Source organism: Prosopis cineraria, unplaced genomic scaffold, assembly GCF_029017545.1.
Source record: "Prosopis cineraria cultivar Desert tree isolate PC_DT_omini unplaced genomic scaffold, ASM2901754v1 PC11, whole genome shotgun sequence".
In the NCBI taxonomy this organism is placed as follows: domain Eukaryota; kingdom Viridiplantae; phylum Streptophyta; class Magnoliopsida; order Fabales; family Fabaceae; genus Prosopis; species Prosopis cineraria.
In genome coordinates this window covers 23527865-23549864 of record NW_026555342.1, presented here as the reverse complement: position 1 = coordinate 23549864, position 22000 = coordinate 23527865, and the positions used below count along the sequence as shown (strand labels likewise).

General features: G+C 31.2%; 2 protein-coding genes and 1 non-coding gene across 3 annotated transcripts; 1 reads left to right on the top strand and 2 right to left on the bottom strand.

Annotated features, from left to right (window-relative positions):
* The first annotated feature begins 9690 nt into the window (after positions 1 to 9690).
* On the top strand, positions 9691 to 13223 carry LOC129285698 (malate dehydrogenase, glyoxysomal). Its single transcript, XM_054921485.1, has 9 exons — positions 9691 to 9995; positions 10375 to 10590; positions 11189 to 11503; positions 11590 to 11679; positions 11761 to 11844; positions 12426 to 12461; positions 12580 to 12669; positions 12755 to 12849; positions 12941 to 13223. Exons 1-9 carry the CDS (start codon positions 9924 to 9926, stop codon positions 13011 to 13013), a joined length of 1071 nt encoding a protein of 356 aa, XP_054777460.1. The 5' UTR covers positions 9691 to 9923; the 3' UTR covers positions 13014 to 13223.
* Positions 13224 to 13487: 264 nt separating this feature from the next.
* Positions 13488 to 16793, bottom strand: LOC129285697 (protein TUNICAMYCIN INDUCED 1). Its single transcript, XM_054921484.1, has 3 exons — positions 16559 to 16793; positions 15921 to 16268; positions 13488 to 14538 (listed from the first exon to the last, which is right to left on the bottom strand). The coding sequence occupies exons 1-3, from the start codon at positions 16676 to 16678 to the stop codon at positions 13711 to 13713; spliced, it is 1296 nt and encodes a 431-aa protein (XP_054777459.1). The 5' UTR covers positions 16679 to 16793; the 3' UTR covers positions 13488 to 13710.
* Positions 16794 to 17599: 806 nt separating this feature from the next.
* On the bottom strand, positions 17600 to 17673 carry TRNAV-AAC (transfer RNA valine (anticodon AAC)). Its single transcript has one exon. It is a non-coding gene; the product is annotated as a tRNA-Val (tRNA).
* Positions 17674 to 22000: the final 4327 nt, after the last annotated feature.

The following is a 22000-nucleotide window of genomic DNA, read 5'->3' as shown; positions in this document are numbered from 1 at the left end:
TCATTTTTAGGCTGTCAAAAGGATATTAAGATATCTCAAAGGCATATACAGTCTAGGTTTGCATATAAAACATGGCCTTCAATTGAGTCTTATTGCCTTTACAGATGTTGATGATAGAGAATCAATGGTTGGTTTTTGCATTTATCTTGGTGATATTTTAGTTGCTTGGGCATCTAGAAAGCAATGTGTTCTATCTAGATCTAGCACCGAGTCTAATATAGAGCACTTGCGGATACTTCAACATAAGTGAATTGGCTCTCTTTTTTGTTATATGAGCTTGAATGTGTTTTCTTAGAAGTCCACCTATTTTATGGTGTGATAATATCAGTACCAATGCTTTAGTTGCTAATCTAGTTTAACATACCAAAACTAAACACATAGCAATCAATCTGCATTTTGTTAGAGATCAAGTGTTAGCTGAAACTCTTTATGTTTGATACATCTTTTCACAAAGTCAAATTGCAAATTGCTTCACTAAAGCTTTAGCTTTTCCTCAATTTTCAGCCTATAGGAACAAGCTCTGTGTAGCTGTTACCCCTTCTCATTTAATTTGAGGGGAAATGTTAGAGAATATACTTGGGTGTTAATTATGTAATTAGTTGTGTATTGTGGATTAGGATGCTCGACCTATATATATATATTTTTGTGTTCACTTGTATTCTATCTCTACGTGTCTTTTTTTTGTATTGGTATACTTGTAACCCATTTGTACTATATATATCAATGAAAGGAGCCCCCGCCTGAATTAAAGTCCAAGCATTTTTTGTCCTTGTGACTGATTTTCATTCTTGCACATCACTCACTTTCAAAAAAAAAAAAATCAAATCTGAAAGACTACTAACTAATTACATGGCTGGACTTATACATATAATCACATATATTCCTCTTTCATTAATAAGTGTCACAACTCACAAGACAAAATGAAACCTAACAAAATAGAAAACTTGGAAAAGTAAGTATCAGATATTTACCAGATTCATGCATATCTATGTTGGTGTGCATGTGGAGTAAGTAACTTAGTATGTTGTGTGTTACACATCATTTTGTGTCCAATGGTGAAGACAAAATCATGTTCTATGTGCCTACCTTCTTTGAATAAATTCCATGAAAACCACGTCATTTAATATATATATATATATATATAGTGAGAGAGGGGGGGTTTGATTCAAAGCTCTTCCCAAGTAAAGTCAACTTGTAATTGTTATTATCAATCATAAATTTAGACCATGCAATAATATATTATATGAATTCATGGCCAAGCCCATAGACATATATTTAAAATTAAATACTTACAAATACTACAAAATTGAACATATATGTGTCTTTAATTTAATAGAGATGTTGGAATCCAAAATAAAGAACAATAAATTTGATAATGGTTAGGGCGAAAGACTGCATATTCTACTATACTCCCTCCAATTTCATTTATAAAATAAGAAGAGAAGAATTTTTTTTTATCACATTTATAAAGCATGTTATTGACTTTTTATTATAAATTTTTCATTTTCCCTCACTAAATATTAGTGAGGTATTAATGACAAAGTTAAAAACTTATTAAATTTTTTACAGAGTTAATTAATCAAATTCAAAGAGCACTTGTTGGAAATTATGATTATTCAAACTCTCACATATCTCATGCAAAAAAAAAAAAAACCTCTCACATATCATATATAAAGTTAAGAAAAGACTACTTTTAATTAGATATCTTAATTAAAGAAAAGACTACTTTTAATTAGATATCTTAATTACTTTTAAATTGTTTCTTATATCGTCTTTATCTTCAGTACAATTACTAAAGATATTTCTGAGAAATAATTTTATGTTATTGACTTTTATAAAAGTGTCTTACATTAAAAATCATAAAAATATTGTAAAATGTATATCATATTAAAGATGAAAGCCACAACTCAATTAGTTACCAATTGCCATACAATTTAATTTCCAAAGAAGTTATTAGGTTACTACTCAATTAGAGTAACAACGAAGGTATTTTGTTCTAGGGACATTTTGGTCTAGGGACATTTTGGTCTTTCCCGGTCACTGAAAAGATATCCAACTCAGTCATTCTTTTTGTCGTTAATTATTTGCAGGAGTCCTCGTCTTTTGCTTTTCCTTAAAATAAACAGGTTTATTCGTATAGTCCAAATGAGATTTGAGACCACTTTTTAAATATGTTTATAAGGGGACTCAAATTGGGCTTCTGTTTTGGGCTCAATGCACAGTGAACAACTAAAATGGCCTGCATGTAACCCAAGTTGATTGGGCCAAAACCGATGAACAAGCCCTGTCACTCTTCGAACTTAATTAGTTTATCACATCAGTCAAACCTAAATCACTTGTGAATAGCTTCTCAAATGTGAGACGTGTGTGTGTAGTGTGGACAGTAAATTAATAATATATTTTGTGTATGTGAAATTATATTACTCCTTCTGATCCTATATATTATTGTGACTTTCAAGTTTCAACTATACTTTACTGTATTTCTGGAAGAAATAGTTCCTTTATCAATTGATTTAAAAATTAAATAAGTTTCTATTTTTTCCCTAATTAATATTATCGATTAAAAATCAAATATTTTCGCCCCTAAATATTATTAAATTGATATGTAAGATCAATAGGAGTATTTGGAAAATAATAATAAACTTAAGAGATAAATAAAGAAGATTAAAGTCTTACATTTAGAAATTAATTAAAACTGAATAAAGTTACTCAACTTTCCAACAAAAAATAAAAGAAGAATTACTTTAAAATTCCATTTAAGACAATCAATTACTTTTGAATCTATTGACAATTGAACTTCAAAAAATAACAATATAAATAGACCTAAGAATAATTAATTATCTTAAATAGGACATATATGTAGTTCTCTCAAAAATAAACTCAACCAACTCCTACATTTATGACTAGAGTGAGAAATTGCCTTTCTACATACTCATGGTAATTGGAGTGCATTTGATTTTACCTCTGTTAAACGTATATATTTTTAAAAATAATTAAGCATATGTTAATAACTTTCTCAATATTTAATAGGAACTAAAATGTAAAGATGAGCATAATAACAAAAAAATGTTGATTATTTAATAATAATTATACCTTTAATTTTTAATGTAAGACATTTTTTCGAACTAAAGAAAGTAATTAAAAGTAGTTTGTATTATTAAAAATATAAAAAAAACATTATCATTACTTTTTAATTTTACTATCCAATTAAATTTACATATCTTAATTACTTTTAAATTGTTTCTTATATCGCCTTTATTTCAGTACAATTATTAAAGGTATTTGTGAAAAAAGAATTTTATGCTATTGACTTTTATAGAAGTTTCTTACATTAAAAATTATAAAATTATTGTAAAATACATCTTACATTAAAGATGAAAGCCACAAGTCAATTAGTTACCAATTGCCATACAATTTAATTTTCAAAGAGGTTATTAGGTCACTACTCAATTAGACCAACAACGAAGGTATTTTGTTCTAGGGACATTTTGGTCTTTCCAGGTCACTGAAAAGATCTTCAACTTATGGTCATTCTTTTCGTCGTTAAATTATTTTTAGGTGTCCTTATCTATTGCTTTTTCCTTAAAATAAACAGGTTTATTTATATAGTCCAATTGAGATTTGAGACCACTTTTTAAATATGTTTGAAAAGGCACTCAAATTGGGCTTCTATTTTGGGCTCAATGCACAGTGACAACTAATATGGCCTTCTTATAACCCGAGTCCATTGGGCCCAAACAAAAGAACAAGCCCCGTCACTCTTCGACAGTTAGATGCTTGTGAATGAGGACACATCTTGTTAGATTTAAAAAAAAAAAAAAAAAAGGACACGTGATACATCAACCATGAAAAGAGTAGTATTTAATGAACAAAAGGGCTCTTCTGTATCAACGAGGTTAGGGTCCAATAAAAATGGCCAATCTTTCGCAGCATAATAAATTAATATTTAAATTTTTGTTGAGCTAAGTACTCACAATTAATATCTAAATGTGCCTTAAATAAGATTATATTTAACAAGAAGGAATTTGTATATATAAAAAAAAAAGATAGGACTCTTCTCTTTATCTTTTCTTTTTCAGTGGATTTGGATTAGGAGAGATACATAAGTGGCTGCATGCATTACGTGTAGTTTGTAAATAACACAATTTGTTATAAAATTTGTGGCTTGCCCCACATATAACTATAGTTGTCAATACGGGTCAGACTTTTTGAAATACTAGTTTATCCCTTGTATTTTTTGAGGTTAGTTTTGAAATAATAAAGAATTTTTGCATAAAAGAAGTTTTTAACATGACCACTATAAGTTCATCAATAATGTTTAGCATTCGGTTGAAATAGTTGAAAATTGCTTGGTTGAAATTGTTGATATTGCAAAATAACAAGGTTGAGATTATTTGATTTATTTTACTTTTTGCATTGATATATAAAAATGACACAATTTGTTAAAATTGTGTATTAACATAATTAAAAATTTAAAGTAAAAATATATAAAAAAATTATGGGGCTTCTAGGCTTGACCTTAAACCCTATCAATGATTATCAAACTTAAAAAATGTTTAATTTATAATATGTGAATTTATGGACTTGTGTCCTTAAAAGCTAACCTGGCTTTTATTGATAACTCTACAAATAACTAAGTTTTGATTAATATAAAAATCAAAGAACAAGCCCACATGATTTTTTCAATGTGTGACAACCCTCCTCTTAAGTGCAATAATTTTTCTAGTGGATCTGTCTCTACTTTTTAAATGAGCCATTGGATCAGAGAGAAGGAACAACTTGTATATGTCTTTGAGATAGTAACAAAAAATGAATTAAAGATTTTCTCCATGAAGTTTCTATTCATGCCTAAATATACAGTTTACACCCACCTACAGGCTAGAGATTATGATTCTTCAAATTTTACTTTTGTGGGAAGCACTTTTTGAATCACTTTCCACATAAATAATTCAATTTTAGGAGGAATGGACAATTTTCTTAATTTTCAAATATAAATATTTGAAGTTAACATTAATGGGGAATTGTACTTTTTTTTTGTCATACCAACTTATCCTATGATGGAAATTCTGAAAAGAAGAAGCAAGAATTTTTTAGCGGTATCCTTATCACAAACGAAGCTAACAAGTTTCTTATTTCTCAAATCCAAATAATGCAGCACAAGATCTTTCATTGTAGCGTTAGTAATTTAAATCAAGCTTATCATGCTAACCCAAATAAATTTGAAAAAAAAAATTTAGGCCATGCTTAATAAAATAATTTTTTAATATTCAAGCCTATTTAATTACTCGAATAGTTCCAAATAATATTTTTATTTTTTCATAAATAAATTCTTTATGCCTTAGCTCATTTTATATTAAGAGACTGTATATTTGAGTATATTATTATAGAGGTATTAAAAATTAAAAAAATTATTAAACCGATCAATGTAGTGGTTCGTTGGGGTTAAATCAAAAGTCAGATCAGTTATAATTAAAATAATAAAATTTAATTAAAATATATAGAATATTATAATAGAAAAATATATAGAATATTAATATATAGAATATAAGAAAAAACAACAATTGATTGAAATAGAAAAATATTTTAATTACCGAGATATACTTTAAAAGTTAAGAGATAGTAAAGCCAATAATTTGAACCAAACCTGACAGGTCAGTCCAAATTCGCTTAAAAAAAGTTAGGGTCGGGCTTGGTTATATGAGTTTTTTTTTAAGAGGGTAGGATATTTTAAGCTTGATTCGAATAAGCCTGGCTCAAATTGAGCCCAACCACTGAAATTTTCAGCTCTATATATATATAGTGTTGGTAATTTTGATCAAGCCTGACAGGCTAATCCGAACCTAGCCAAAAAAGTTAAAATCATATTTGGTTATATGAGCTTTTTTAAGAGAATAATATATTTTAAACTCAGTTCAAATTGAATATGATTCGAATAAATTTGACTTATCTGGGTTATCTACTCTAAGAGAGAGAGGGGGGTGTTAATAATAATATTTTAAATATTATTTTTGAAAAGCCTGCAACTAAGACACAAGTTATTACTAATATTATAATATAATTGAAAAATTAAAAAACGTTAAGTCCTATAAGAAAAGTGAAGGAGACGTGGATCAGTTGCTATGGACGGCACATTGCAAAATAAAAAATAAAATTTTGAAATTGGGACAATTTCAAATAAATACCCTCAAACCATGCTTATTTAAATTTAAAGTTCCTAAATTTTTAAAATTCTATTATAGTTTAAGGTACTGATTTGACATTAAATTTTTTTTAAAAATAAAAAAATTATCTCTCATTTAAATTAATATCAAAACTGTCTTATTTTATTTGTTTATTGCTTAACTTTATTTGTTAATTTACTTAAGGAGTATTGTTAATTGATTTACTTCACTTGTTCGTTTTCTTAAAATAAAATTAAGTGAAATTCTAACAATAAATAAGTGAAATAAGACAATGAACAATAGTTCATAAGTAAATGAACAACATATAGTATATAAATTAATAAGTTGTTTTAAGATAATTTAAATATCTAAAATAAAAATAAATTAAACAGCACAATGAATAATATTTCATAAGTAAATTAACAAGTGAAATAAATTAATGAACAAGTGAAATAGAAAAGTTCTAAAATTAATTTAAATGAGGGTCAATTTTATCATTTTTTTAGAAATTTAATATCAAATATTACTCCTAAATCACAGTAAAATTTCATAAATTTAAAAACTTTAAATTTATATAAGTATGATCCAAGAGTTTTTATTAAAATTCTCCCTTTAAAATTTTTACTCCTCATCTGCATGTGGCTTTCATCTTACTTTCATGGAGGAGTTGAAGTCACGGCTTTGGTATTTGGTTCCTAAACCTTTTCTTTCCTTTGACATTTTTACTTATACTCTTTTCGTTCAAAAATATAAAGTATTTTTTGAAGAGTTGAATGTCAAAAAATGTAAAACATTCTTAATCTTTTGAGATATAATTATTGCTTTTTTTTTTAAAATGTCCCCATTGATAATGACTTTATATTTATCGTAAGTGTTTAATAGTAGTAAATATGAAAAGATAGGGTTAATTTAAAAGTAGGTAACTACTTTATTAGAAGTGAGATTCTATTAAAAATACCTTATATTTTTTAAACAGAGGGAGTATCATCTCTCTCTCTCTCTCTCTCCCCCCTCCCTCCCTCCCTCCCTCTTCATCCCTTTCCTTTTATTCATCCATGTTCTTCATCTCTTTCCGTTCAAAAATATAAAGTATTTTTTGAAGAGTTGAATGTCAAAAAATATAAAACATTCTTAATCTTTTGAGATATAATTATTGCCTTTTTTTAAAATGTCCCCATTGATAATGACTTTATATTTACCGTAAGTGTTTAATAGCGGTAAATATGAAAAGATAGGGTTAATTTAAAAGTAGGTAACTACTTTATTAGGAGTGAGATTCTATTAAAAATGCCTTATATTTTTTAAATGGAGGGAGTATCATCTCTCTCTCTCTCCCTCCCCCCCCTCCCTTTCCTTTTATTCATCCATGTTTTTCATCTCTTTCCTTTCTTTCTTATTTCTGGTGCCAGGTTTTTTTAAAGGTAAAAATTGAAATTTGTTTAAAAATCTAACTACTATATTTTCCTCAGTCAGCAAATAACAATCTCTTATTTCTTTCCAAGTCAACAAATATGCCAAGCTAAGATATTTTCCAGACTTAGTCACAAATTTAATCCCTAACTGAGTACTTGTGAATCTCTTCTTGTCATGAGGCACATTAGAGCTAAATGTCACTAAAAATGTAGATTTAGATTTGTTAATGTATTAGCAAAGAGCATGATGTCATCTGCATATATTAAATGCCTCCGAGGAAGAGAATCTCTTGAAATTGCAAATCCTTTTCCAAGTCGCTTCTCAAGGATTTTCACTCTCTCTAAAATATCAATTGTAATAAACACAGTACTATTCAAAATTATTCTTCCTTCAACAAAAGCATTCTGAAACGATGAAATGAGCTTTATCCAAGATTTCCAAATTAGTCCATTGCACAACAGTTTTAGATGTTATCTTGTAAAGTACATCACAAAGACTAACAGGTCTAAAATCATCCATTGACTAAGACGAGTGGCCTTTATGGATCAAAATAATCGAAGTATTATTCAACACAATATGAAATGATCTATGCTAAACAAAGTGATTGAACAAATCCATGATATCATCTTTCAAAATCTCTCAAAAACACTGAAAGATCTGGCACTATATCCTTCCTGCCCAGGAGTAGCCATTTCCTCTGTATTAGTCACCCAAGATCCATTATCATCTCTAAGCTTTAGAATAGCATTACATGACCTCCTCCTTTCCACAACACTATGAACATAAGCTGTATTTCTTTCCCCATTTAACACCCATGACATTTTAGCTTTTTGAGCCTCTAAAAGACTCTTCACACTCATACAAAAATTCTAATTGTTTTCTAAAAAAAAATTAATTATTTAATCCCTATAGTTTTAACTCAATTGTAATTCAATCCTTAAGTTTTAATTTATTATAACTCAGTTCTTAAAATTTTGATTAAATTATAATTCAGTTTTTGAACTTTAATTTTGTGTAACTTAGTTTCTATAGTTTTAATTATTTAAAATATTAATCTCTATATTTTAAAAAATAAAATTAGAAAGATTAAATCTTTATAATCTTTATCAAGTTAAAAGTTTTACTAATTTAAAATTAATCCCTAAATGTCATCATAATTTTAATTTTTAGAATTTTATTTTCAAGATAAAAAGACTAATATTTTAAATAATTAAAATTAGAAGGATCGAGTTATAATTGAGTCAAAATTTTAAAGACTGAGTTATAATAAGTTAAAATTTAAGAAATAAATTATAAATGAGTCAAAATTACAAAAATTAAATAATTATTTTTTCTTTTCTTAAATTTAAATTCTGTGCATCGACACCTTTGAAGTTCGAAATTCGAAGTTTACATGCTGCAATATTAGAAAGCATTTGTTCAAGCTCATTAATTTTGTTTTGAATCCTGCCATTTTTTTTTTTGTTTATTCCAAAATAACAATTCTCCCTTCAAAGCCTCAAGTCTGTATATCATTTGATAACTAGAATGATTTGCTTTTACAAATTGCCACATAGAAGATACCAACGAACTACAATCTTGAAACTTCAAAAAAATGTTGAGGTCACGGTTGCAAGAATGTCAATTCAACTTCCCACTCATTTGAAAGTGGCATTTAGATGATCTTCCCCTAATAAAACACATCAAGATTATCATAGAACTTGTCACGCGTAATTGGACCGTCTTGATCAATCATATCTTAAAAGAAGCAAATACTTGATTGGTTAACTCCCTAATTTAATCAATATAAGTTTAATACTACTGTCAACGATGATCCGCTATTTTAATGCAGAGACTTGTTATTAACTGATCTTACCTAGTTTCATGACCTTCGTATTAAAAAACATTCTCATCAATTTAAGTCTTCAACTATCTACAATGTTGGACAACATAATACCATGATTCTTTTTCCTTATTTAACATTTTTCAAAGCATTTTTTTTTTCCAATCAAAACATAAACAAAAATATTTTACTTTCTTAAAAAAAAAAAAAAACATAAGAAACTAGACTACCAGACATGCGGGTCGGGATCAGTCGACAACAAAATAGGGTTTTTGTGAAGTTCTCTGGAAAAATTCTGAGGGCCTTTCATTTGTGTCATGAGATAACAGGATAATGGATCAGAAAATCCCATTCCACAAAAAATTCATGTATGGTCCAAAGACGAGATCATCGGCACAAAAGATACGGATATGATTGTTCATGTTTTGTTTCATTATATAGTTATTGTTTAATCCAAAATTCATATATAACTCTTCCACGCCACCACTGCGCTCCTTCCCTGTCTGAATTTTCGGTGGAACAAAGAAATGGAAGCTAATGCACAGGCCAATCGCCGCATTGCAACAATCAGGAATCAGCTTCTGCCTCCTAATTTTCAGGTTTCTTCCTTTGATTTGCTTAAATTATCGTGTCCTCTTCTGGTAATTTAAACTTAAAAGCTCGGGTTGATTTTCGATTTGTCAATTTGGACTGAAATTCGAATTCGGATAGTTCAGACAACACAAGTAGGATTGAACGAAAGCTGATTGGTTATATGTTCCAAAAAATATAGAAACTCAGCAAATGACGAAATTGGAAGCTTTAATTCTCAATTTCTCAACGTCTAAACCTATATGGCTGTAATACTTGTTTCAAAATCCGAAACTATCCTGCTGGGTCGTTATAATTTGTTCATTTGAATTCGAAATTTCATGACTGGCGTAAGTTGCTGTGTCATCAAGTGAATTTGAGATGCTCTTTGCTTATCGTATTTGATAGGAAGGCGGTGATGTTCATCTGAAGAGAGTTGATTGCCGAGCGAAAGGTGGGTCACCTGGATTCAAAGTTGCTATCTTAGGTGCTGCTGGGGGAATTGGCCAACCCCTTGCTTTGCTGATGAAGATGAACCCACTAGTTTCAGTTCTTCATCTTTATGATGTCGTAAACTCCCCTGGTGTCACGGCTGATGTTAGTCACATGGACACTGGAGCTGTGGTAAATTTCTGACTTGGCTGCTACTTGGTGTCTTAGTGTTCAATTATTGATCTATGGAGCATGGATACTTTATAAAAATGAGTTTCTGATCCCAAATTGCAGTCACACAATACCCTCTCTTCGATTTTCAATACAAGTCACATTTTAGAAAGTTTTCATGGTTGATGGTTCTAAATATAAGTTACTTTGTTAATTGTGTTATTGAAAGAGAAGATATAAGAAAGAAATTAAAGATAACTAAAATAAGGTGATTTTAATTGGAGGGTAATTTTGAAAAGTAGTAATTATGTGAAGTAGTTGAAAGTGACTTATATTAATTTGTGTGAAGTAATTAAAAATGATTTATATTGATTGAGTACTGGAGGAGCATTTTGTTGTGTCGTCTTGTGAGAAAGCCTTAGACATACCTCTGTGTGTTTGCTATTGCATTCTTCAACCAAATTATGACATGTGGGAGATTTCTTTTGAAGGAGTTACTTGCTGCTGAATTGGAAAAAAATGTTGGAAGTGTTTGACAGGACATGTTTAAAAGACCACATCCATGCCTTGTTCTTTAAGGAGCTAGATAGTTATTTGCAAATTGTTTTTGGTTGTTTAGGTGCGTGGCTTCTTGGGTCAACCACAGCTTGAGAGTGCGCTCACTGGCATGGACTTAGTGGTTATACCAGCTGGTGTTCCTAGGAAGCCTGGAATGACAAGGGATGATTTGTTTAAAATAAATGCTGGAATTGTGAGGACTCTTTGTGAAGGAATTGCCAAGTGCTGTCCCAATGCAATTGTCAACTTGATTAGCAATCCGGTGAACTCTACTGTTGCTATTGCTGCAGAAGTTTTTAAGAAAGCTGGCACATATGATCCAAAGCGGCTGCTCGGTGTTACAACCCTTGATGTTGTGAGAGCAAATACTTTTGTGGTAAGCAAAAGTCAGAACCATCTGTTGAGAAAAAGGCCTTTAATTTATCATTCCTTACTTCAAATCCTATCTTGTTTTTCTTTCAGGCAGAGGTACTGGGTCTTGATCCTAGAGAGGTTGATGTTCCTGTCGTGGGAGGTCATGCTGGAGTCACAATATTGCCTCTGTTGTCACAGGTTTTGCTTTGAAGGTCCCTCTGATTCAAATTATTATATGGTACAACTGGCCAATTAACAGTCTTAACTTGTTTCTCTTAGGTTAAGCCTCCCAGTAGCTTCAGTCCTGAAGAAGTTGATTACCTTACCAACCGCATCCAAAATGGTGGAACAGAAGTTGTTGAGGTGATGTTATATGAATAAATTATCTAAAGTTGTGATTATAAGTATATTGAAATTTAATCGTTGATCTTAATTTGTAGCTTTTCTTGATATATTGATAATCTACCTCTTTTCTCTTTCCTTCTTGCTTGCTTCTCCCACACATCTCAAAAACATTAATCATGGTGGTCATTTAAACTTTTATACTTTCTATTTAGAAGTTTCTGGAACCTTGTTGATGCCAATTTGCTATTCTGATATTTCAATCAAATATTAAAAAAATGATAGTATATCTGTCAGATATTAGTGCTCAGCTGATGAGATCAAGAAGATTCGAATTGCATGAATTATCCTTCTCATTAATAAATACTTGACGATAATACAATATTAATACTTGCTTATGTGACATTCTGACAGACTGAAACATTAATCATTCAAGCTTGTTATTAGTTTGACTATATGATCCAAGAAACAGCCTAGATTTTCTTAGTAATAACAGAAGAGATTCACAATGGTTCAAACTATTATGTCCCCCCCCCCAACAGTTCTAGTTATGATCTATTCATCATGAGTTTGTCATCTAACGACAATCATTCATGTTACAGGCAAAGGCTGGGGCTGGTTCTGCAACTCTATCAATGGTCAACAGCTTATCTTTTAATTTTTGCAGTTTCAGGAATTATTACCTAGAACCAATGGATCCTATCTACTCATAGTGGGCAGACTAACAAACTAGAAAGTTTACCTTTGATCATGTAGGCGTATGCAGCTGCCAAATTCGCTAATGCATGCCTCCGCGGCTTGAAAGGAGAAGCCGGGGTGGTGGAGTGTGCTTTTGTTGCTTCTGAGGTCTGATATTACAGTCCTTTTCCTTTTCCACTTTCTACATCATTACTCATGAACTTGACTTAATGATGGATGATGTCTTTAATAGGTTACAGAACTTCCCTTTTTCGCGACCAAGGTACGTCTTGGCCGTGGCGGAGCTGAGGAGGTTTATCAACTCGGACCCCTGAATGAGTATGAAAGGTATGACTAGAGTATCCAATTTTCTGCTAATTTCTTTGTTGAAATTGCCAAGCAACATGGATGGCAACTTTTGTTGTTTGATTTTTGTTAGGATCGGCTTGGAGAAAGCAAAGAAAGAGTTAGCAGGAAGCATCCAGAAAGGGATTGACTTCATCAGAAGTTAAATGATGTCAGGAGTTAACTGGGTTTTGTCCCAACGACAACGACCTCGTGTGATAATAATAATAATAATAATATAATAACAATCCCCTTGTTTATATTAGATTTTTCTCGAGCCTATTGTTGTGATTTTGGTTTTACCATTCGTATGAAATTGGAGTAAACTGGAAAACTATATTGTAATTTTAGTACGTGATCCCAACTTTTTTTGAATACTTCCATACAATGAACTGTGAATTATTTTCTTACAATTTACATCAGAAATAAAGTGCGGCACTGTAGATGTAAGATGTCAAGCGTTTGAGATATAAATTAAAATTAAAACTGGTAATATTGTTTGTAGATGATTGTATGTTCTGTTAAATGAATCCTCTCTTTCTGAGGGAATCAGTCATTGTAAAGGGCCAAAAAAATAGAATATATGCTATTTTGCGTGTGCGCCATTATACATCGCATGAAAAAGCATACGCACCTCAAAGTCACAAGTCAAACGAAGTGCAACTCTTGCATGTAAAATTCTTTATGATGGTCTCTTAAAACATCGCATCTCAGCAAAGATACATATTTACAGGTTTCATGATGATTAGGTATATAATCAACTTCTTAACGAAAAGAATATAATCAAGTTAAAAATTAAAACCTCCTATATTTTTACAATTCCATTCGTTAACTCCATCAAAATCAAGCTCCTCCTCCTTCATCTCACAAGGTGAAGGGGTTGGAAGGAGCGTCAATTATTGGCACCTTAGACATGGTCACATTTCCAGTCAGCACACTTGGTGCCACAGTGTCTTCCACAATTACAGGGTTCACAGGCGTTACTCTCTCTGGTATCACTCTATCACCATCAACCTTTGCCAGCACCTCAAAATGCATCCTCACTGTCTCTGGCTTAGTCCTCCATTCTGGGAAATCCTTAAACACATCTTCATCTCCTTCCTTAAGCCTTTTCTCTGCCTGAAACCCTATCTTCACAAATGTCTGAGCAGAAACATCTGCCTTCAACAACTTGAAGGAGCCTTTCTTGTTTGCCTTAGGACCCAACACAGAAGACAAGAGAGCCTCAAAACCCAACAAGTTAGGGTTTGATCCATTGATGGAAGCAACAGGCCACATTGTGGTAAACTGAGTTGGAGCCAAGAGAGTCGGCGCATCATTTAGGATATCAATGGGAGATAGTGTTTCAATGGCCTTTGTGTTTACTGGGGAAGATAGTTCCACCAGACCTGGTGCAAGGCGCTTGAGCTTGAGCCGGTTATGTGAAGAGGGTGAAGAGGATGGGGATGAAAGTGATGTTGGACCAACAATGCGGAGAGAGAGAAGAGGATCACCCTGTACGTGGGTGCGGGAAGCATGGCGGAGCTGCTCCGCCAAGGCCATAAGACCAGCGGCGAATCCATTGTGTGTTTGGTTCAAAGGGAGGGGGATATCAAGTGGTTTGCGAAGGCTAACTGATCTAGCACCTTTAACAGTGACAACAGCACCATCTGCTATTATCACTTTCTTGAGCACACCAGCATCAACGTCATGCTGCAAAACCAAACCAAGTTCTAGTCAGAAAAATAAAATCGATTCCATTCATGCAGAATACAGATCAACAGGAAGAACCATCCAAGGATGTCCTACTTATGCTGAGGATTTCACTACTTACTCTGTTAAATCCTAAAAACATAGATACTAGTATGGATACTAGACATAACGGCTAACGCAGACATCTCCAAACAACAAAAACTGAATTATTCAAGTTGAATTTGAAACATCTCATAGCGACAGACTTGATTTCATTCTTCTTCTATTTTGGTGCTTCAAAGATACCACTTGACTATTGGATACTAACACAACATACAAAATCCAAGGGTTTGGAACAAATTAAATCCATGAAATTTGGGTGAGACGGGCACCATCAATTTTTTTTTTTTTAAAAAAACACAGATAGCATTGAAGTTCAAGTTATTATTCTTATCAGTTTAATTAGTTATTCTTATCCACAATGTCATTTCAATTCTTGTCGAGATCTTCTAATTTAATTACATTCGAGATAAAAAAAAAAAAAAGCACAAATTTTGACAGGGATTTAAGACCCAAGACACTGGCACAGGAGAAATACTGAAACATGATAGAACAATTCCTAAATGCAATGTGGTGAATGTATCTGACAAGAATGTACTACTTCAAATAATAATTCCTTGCCAGTCACATCATAATATGCAAATCATACTCGGTTTCATACCAAGGGACTCGTCAAATACCAATAGAACAACTTATTTTTTCATCCTAAATTATAAAACAATTTGAAACGATGTATTTTAATAAAATTCAATAACAACACTTGATAAATTTATTTTTTCTAAACAAAAATATAAACATATAAAAATTACTTTTTATTTAATATAATTTTAAACTCTCACACTTAATCATTACATTACATTTCAATTTTCTCTCACTTAAACGGTAAAATTGAAAAAGAATTACTCTCTCCATTAAAAAATATAAAACATTTTTAAATGAATTTCACTTCAATAAAGTAGTTATTTATTTTTAAACTAACCTTATCTTTTCATATTTATTTCAATTAAACACCATATAATAAATATAAAATCATTGTTAACAGGAGTACTTTTTTAAAAAAAAAATTATTATATTTTAAAAAATTAAAAATATAATATTTAACTCCTCAAAAAATGCCTTATATTTTTAAAAGAAGGGAGTATTAACTTTTTAATTAAATTGTCTTATATTTTAAAACATTTAAATAAATCATTACATTTACATGCTCAATAGGACAAATGGTTTCCCAAATTTCGCTCAAGTTGTAATACTCTTAAATCATGTTAATGTCTAGCAGTCATATATAAGATAAGACAAGGCCAAACAGAGTGATGATGTTTCAAGAATGGAACAAAGGAACTTACAGGGAGGGAAATCCTCATATCCTTGGCGTCCTGGATCCAGAGTTCCATGGGTCCAGCCAACTGAAACGGAGCCAAAACTGGCAACCTATCACCCGAACTCCTCTTCTCAACCAGCCCCTTTTCTTCGCCGGGTTGAATCGGTTCCTCAACCCGGAAAATCGGGAGATCAACGTAATCCCACCGGTTCACGTCCTCTAAAAGCTTGAACGGAATAACCTTCTGATCAATCTCCAGGTCGAACTCGTACGCCACAGAATGCCCCACTTGGGCATCTCTCGGGTCAAATCCGCTTATCTTCAAATCCTCCGATGGAAACCCTAACCCTTTCACAATCGCTTCTTTCAAATCCTGCAAATACCGTATACGCCATCATCAGAACCGCATCGATATAGAAACTGATTCACACAAATTAGTTAAAAATACCCAGAATCACAAGAACAAAGTTATTTTTCATAATTTTCCCCAGTGCCAAAGCACCATTCAGGAAAATCATCAGCTCAACAAAACAAAAAAAAAAATTAAACGGTAAAAAACATAAAAGATCGTAATTAAAGAATTCTGGTCCATAATTCTCCATTAGATTGCAAGAAACCAAACACAAGGAGAGAAAATAAAAACCCAAGAAAAAGCTGGCATACAGATATCGCCTTGGGGTACGGCGGGTTGACGGCATCGGAGGTGGAAGGCAAAGCTGAGGAGAAGGAAGAAAGAAGAAGAAGCAGAGCGAATGCGATGATCCGAAAGCGAAGCGATCCCATCTCGTGGCAAAAGCACAGAAGTATCAACAAAGAATGGGGAGAGATGGAATGGAACCAACGAGAAGAAGACACTCGAAATCGCAGGGGAAAACAAAATCCCTCTCAAGCTCTCCAACGAAATGTTGAGAGGGGTTTATACTTTACAGCCAGTTAGCGAAACCTATATTTGGAACAATTTTTAATTTTAATTAAATTATGATGAGATAAAGATAAATTTATCAACTACCAATTATTCTTTCAATAAAAAAAAAAGACTTACCAATTATTCTAAATAAATTTCATGAATCTAAAATTGATAATAACTAGAATCAATCATCAGCATTTCGTTGATTCATGAATCATGATCGTATGATCTACGACGTATGAATATTAGACATAAATGGTATGAAAATTAAAAAATGGATAGAATTCAACAAATTACAATTACAATTATATAATATATTGAAAAATTAAATTTATATAGAAACAACTCTTCCTTTTTAATGTATATTATATAAAAAGATATATTTTTTGTAATTCAATTTTATTATTTATCCCATTTGATCTTTAAAAAAATACTAGTTTTACTTGGTTTTTTTAAGGAAAAAAATCGAGGGGAAAAAAAAAAACAGAAGAAGGGCTAATTTTGGGAAATCAAGATTTGACTGATTAAAGAGGCTTCTGGTTGTTTCTGGGTGTGTGGTCGAGATTGCAGGAGTGCTGACGTGGAGGAAATAAGCCAATGAGAATTGAGGTTGTTGTATGGAGAACGAATGTGATTGGGTGGGACTTGTTGGAAGCACGAAGCCGAGGATGAACAAGAATTTTTAGGGTCACGCGGCTTTGATTATGGAGCGTGAAGGAGAAGTCGGTCCTCGTCAACACGACAGCGTTTCGAAGGCGTCGATGAAACAAAACCCAAAAGAATGAAAAAGAAACACATGGCGTCGCCCGGACTCGAAACGGAGACCTTCAGTGTGTTAGACTGACGTGATAACCAACTACACCACGACACCTTGTTGATGTTAATGGTTTCTTAATTTTATTATTTATAAAATCAATGCCCATACTTTCCCCACTACCCATTCTAATTAACCTTTTCTGCAAGGAAGGGAGTCTCCAACACATACATCACTCACTAAACATAGATGAAAAATATAAATTTTAATAATTATCATTATCTTTGTATTTAAAACCCTAAAGCGTGCAATCATGATTAGGGATCTCTATATTTTGTTTCATATATTTTTGCTTATCTGTTATTGGTTGGTCCTGAATTGAATTAATTATAAACAACGAGAAGCCACATGCGAATGAATTTCTTAAAGAGTGCAACATGACTATGCATTATGCCTTTATAACCCATCTCGAAAATACCTGTTGCACATTTGGTTTGGGTTTCGGCTTAGCAAATAGTTCAATGCCACACAAAAAATACATTTAGGAATTGGATCTTTTTTATACAATATTGGATGTCAACGTGGGCCAATCCGGGCCCATCTTTGGGCTTAGCATGTGAAGTGGCCCGGGCAGAGCTCAATCACACATGAACTTCTCATGAAGCAAAGAAAGAAAGGCACAAATTGCAAATGGGGTTGAGTTTATACCTTACAGAATGAGGAATTAATAGTAGAATTCTTGCTAAAAGAAGCATATATATGTAGCACATTATACATTAAAATATAGCTGTGTATGGGACTTGATTGGGATAGCCGTATCCTGTCTCACGAAAGAAATGAGATGGAATTTTCATCTCATGTCTTATTTTGTTCTAGAGGTGATCCAGTCTTGTTTAGGATGGAGATGTGAATGTGATAAAAAAAATCTCAGGAAAAAGATACAAAGTGGGAGAAAGAGATAAAAAAAAATAGAATTAAATAACTAATTTTTATGACAAAATTCATATTTTGAAATTCTAAGTAATTAAATAAACGTTTTTTTAATACTTTTTCAGCATTACAGATTTATTGTTTCTACTTCTAGTACCATCCTTCAATAATCTCATCAAGAAGATGTAAAATAATAATAAATCTCGTAAATCTAAGGTAAAATATATTGTCTTATAAATTGAAAATAAACATATTATCTTAAATTATAAGTTGGAATGCACTTGTTATAAAACCAATAATGTAACATCCTGATTTTATTTCCCAAATTAAATGAATTAATTAAGGTTAATTAGAAAAATTTTGTAATAATTAATTTGAGAATAATTAGAAATAACTAATGGTTCTATTGAATATGATAATAGCTTTTAGATTAGGTATAAAGACTTAATAGGCCACCTGGGCCCAAAGTAAGGAGCTAATTTAGGTTAAGCCATTCTGTGCCATCTACTACGATGGATACATAATGTGTTGTGGCGAATGATCAAAAATTTTAAACCAAACAAGAAATGAGGGGGGGGGGGGAGAGAGAGAGAGCATGGAGGGCTGTTAGGGCTTAATTGTTTGGAACCTTGGGAGTGATTTAAGCTTGTTTTCATTTAAGTATGTTTTCCCTACTCCTTATTCTTATTTTGACATGGTTTCAAATTAGGAATTAGGTTGAGAGATGTTGATTTTTAGACCTATGGCTTTGGGTATGAATCCATTGGTTCAAATGAGACTAATATAGGAGTTGTTTAAGCTTTCCATACCAAATTGTGAAAATTTTACAAGGTTGAGAGCTTAGGTTTAAGATTTTGGATGAACGTTAGGTACTTTAAGTTTGATTTTTGATTGATAGGTGTTATAATTGTTAATATTTAGGTTAATAGGAGTTCAATGAGAGTTAATAAACCATTGTATAAAATTGTTTAAATTACTACACACAAATAATCATTACTCCAAATATTACCATGGTAACCAAGGATTAATATTATGCTTCAAAAATTAGACATGACTAGCAAGAGATAAATGTACAAATATATATCTCTTAAGCCTTAATTAAAAAAACCTATAATTTAATATCTTAACGCACTTAAAATATGATTAGAAATCATCACAACAGTTTCATATAAACATAACAATCTCAAATTTTTTGTAGAAATTTTGGCTAAACCTCCCCCATAAATAAGACCTTTTGAAATTTCTACAACAAACAGACAATATAAATCATATATGAGGATCCTATTTATAGCTAATGTGAAGCACATACATGATGTAGACTATAAAAATAATACATAAGCTCATGTTTAGATCAAGTTGAAATTTGTCCAAAGAAATTCTTCTACTTTAGTTCAGTGATAAATCTCCTTAATGATCAATAGGAGATATAAGTCCAACTATTATCTAAGGACAAAATATTATTTAGTAAATTATGTCCCAATTTAAAATTAAAGGAAATAAAGAGAATATGTACTAATGACATAAATCAAGAATTTAACAAAAATATTCATTTGAAAATAAATTAGAAACTCATACTTTATTGGCCACATGATTCTATGTAAATATATAAATCATATATGTATGAATCCAAATAATGATGACATAGTATTAGAATTCCACATTCATATTACAATATATGTTTTAAACAATTAGGAATTATGTAACTCTTTTTGAAATCTATACGTGAAAAAAATAGAACTTATCTACCAAATATCATTTTGAATAAACGGTAAGTTTCAGAACTCATTCTTTTTTAATGAGATTTAAGTATAACAATTGACAAGTTTAAATACAAAGTTCACGAGGGTAAAAAATCAACATACATGGACACACAATTCATAAAGGTAAGTAACCAACAAGTGTGCTTCAAAGCCATAAAATGATTAAGCATGACTATAAGCCATGAAATAAAAGTAGGCACAAAATCTATGAATAACAAGCATGAGTACTAAGCTCATGAATAACAAGTGTGAATATGATGTTTATGAATATGAAATTAGCTAAGATTTGATCATAGCACGCTAAGGGCTAACAACACTACTGTTAACAACCGATTTTCTGCATTTAATCCCATTGAAATATTTTTCAAACATGCATGGAATCAAAAAAATACAATTGGATATGATTTTGAGCTAGAAAAAAACCAGGTGGATTTATTTTTTATTAAAATACCATTTGGCAATTAAAGTCAAAGTAATGGTCAACACTGATGGCAGGGCAAAATTGCACTCTTTTATAAGTTCTAGGGTAATATTGCTTTAAAAAAGTTTTGAATACTAGGCGCTCTTCGTGAAAAAGTTCCATCACATTTTTTCCTATGTATGCAGTATGTTGTCAATTAGCCCTACCTACCCATTCCCCCACTACTAGTTCACAGTTTTTCTTGCAATTAAAATATTATCCTCCCTCCCAATTTAAAGTCGATAGTTCGGATGAGCTAAACTTGTTTCTATTTTAATTAAACTAAAAGAAGAAGGACAAAAAAAAGAATTTGCCTAAATTATTTACAGATGTTTAGAAATATGCTACGTTTTAATTATTTTAATAGCGCAATTGTTATGATGTAAATAGTTTAGGACATTGAATGTTTCTTGAATATAGTTTAAGGGAAAAAATATATCTTAAATCAAATCCCCCTAGCACAACAAGTGGCATATTCAATCAAACTATTCTAATCAGTATTTTTAATGGTCAACGTTGGGATATTTAACAAAAGAAAAAAATATGCTACATTTTATTTACTTTATGTGTGAAATTGCTATGATCAATAATTTAAGACACTAGGTGCTTCTTAAAAAATTCAGGGACAAAAATGCATTTTAACCCAATAATTAATCATAATATTTAAGTTGACCAATTCCATTAGCTGTGTCAAATCTCTAATCTTTTTTTTTTAAATTTATTACAAGTATTATTTTATTGAAAACAATTGTGTTTGAGGTATGGTAGGGCACTTATGCAAACAACTCTTCCATCAAAAGATTCGAACCTTATTTGCCCCATTGTGAGAAGAATTCTTAGTTAGGAATTGGAGCGAGAAACTGATATATAAAGGGGATAAAATCTACCCTTTGTAAGAGTCTTAATTTTATCTCTACTTTTTTTGTCACAACCATTTGTACATATGTATGTATGTACGTATTATACTAATTGTTTTCAATATTAAAGAGAATCTACAAGCATTTATTATATCATGTGTTAGGTTAACCGTCAACGCCAACTAGAGAGAATGGTATCTGGGTACATGGCTACTATGAGAGATACCTTATCAATCGACAACCAGAAGGCAAATTACTGATATAGTGACCTAATCGATATATACATGGCTACTATGAAAGATACCTTATCGTTCCTTTTACTGTTTTGGATGCATGAGAATTTGAATTTGGATTTGATGAATTTGAGCCAAATCTCTCATTTCGATATATAAAAATATGTGAATCCAAATCTATGTTTTATTAAATTTTAGCTACTT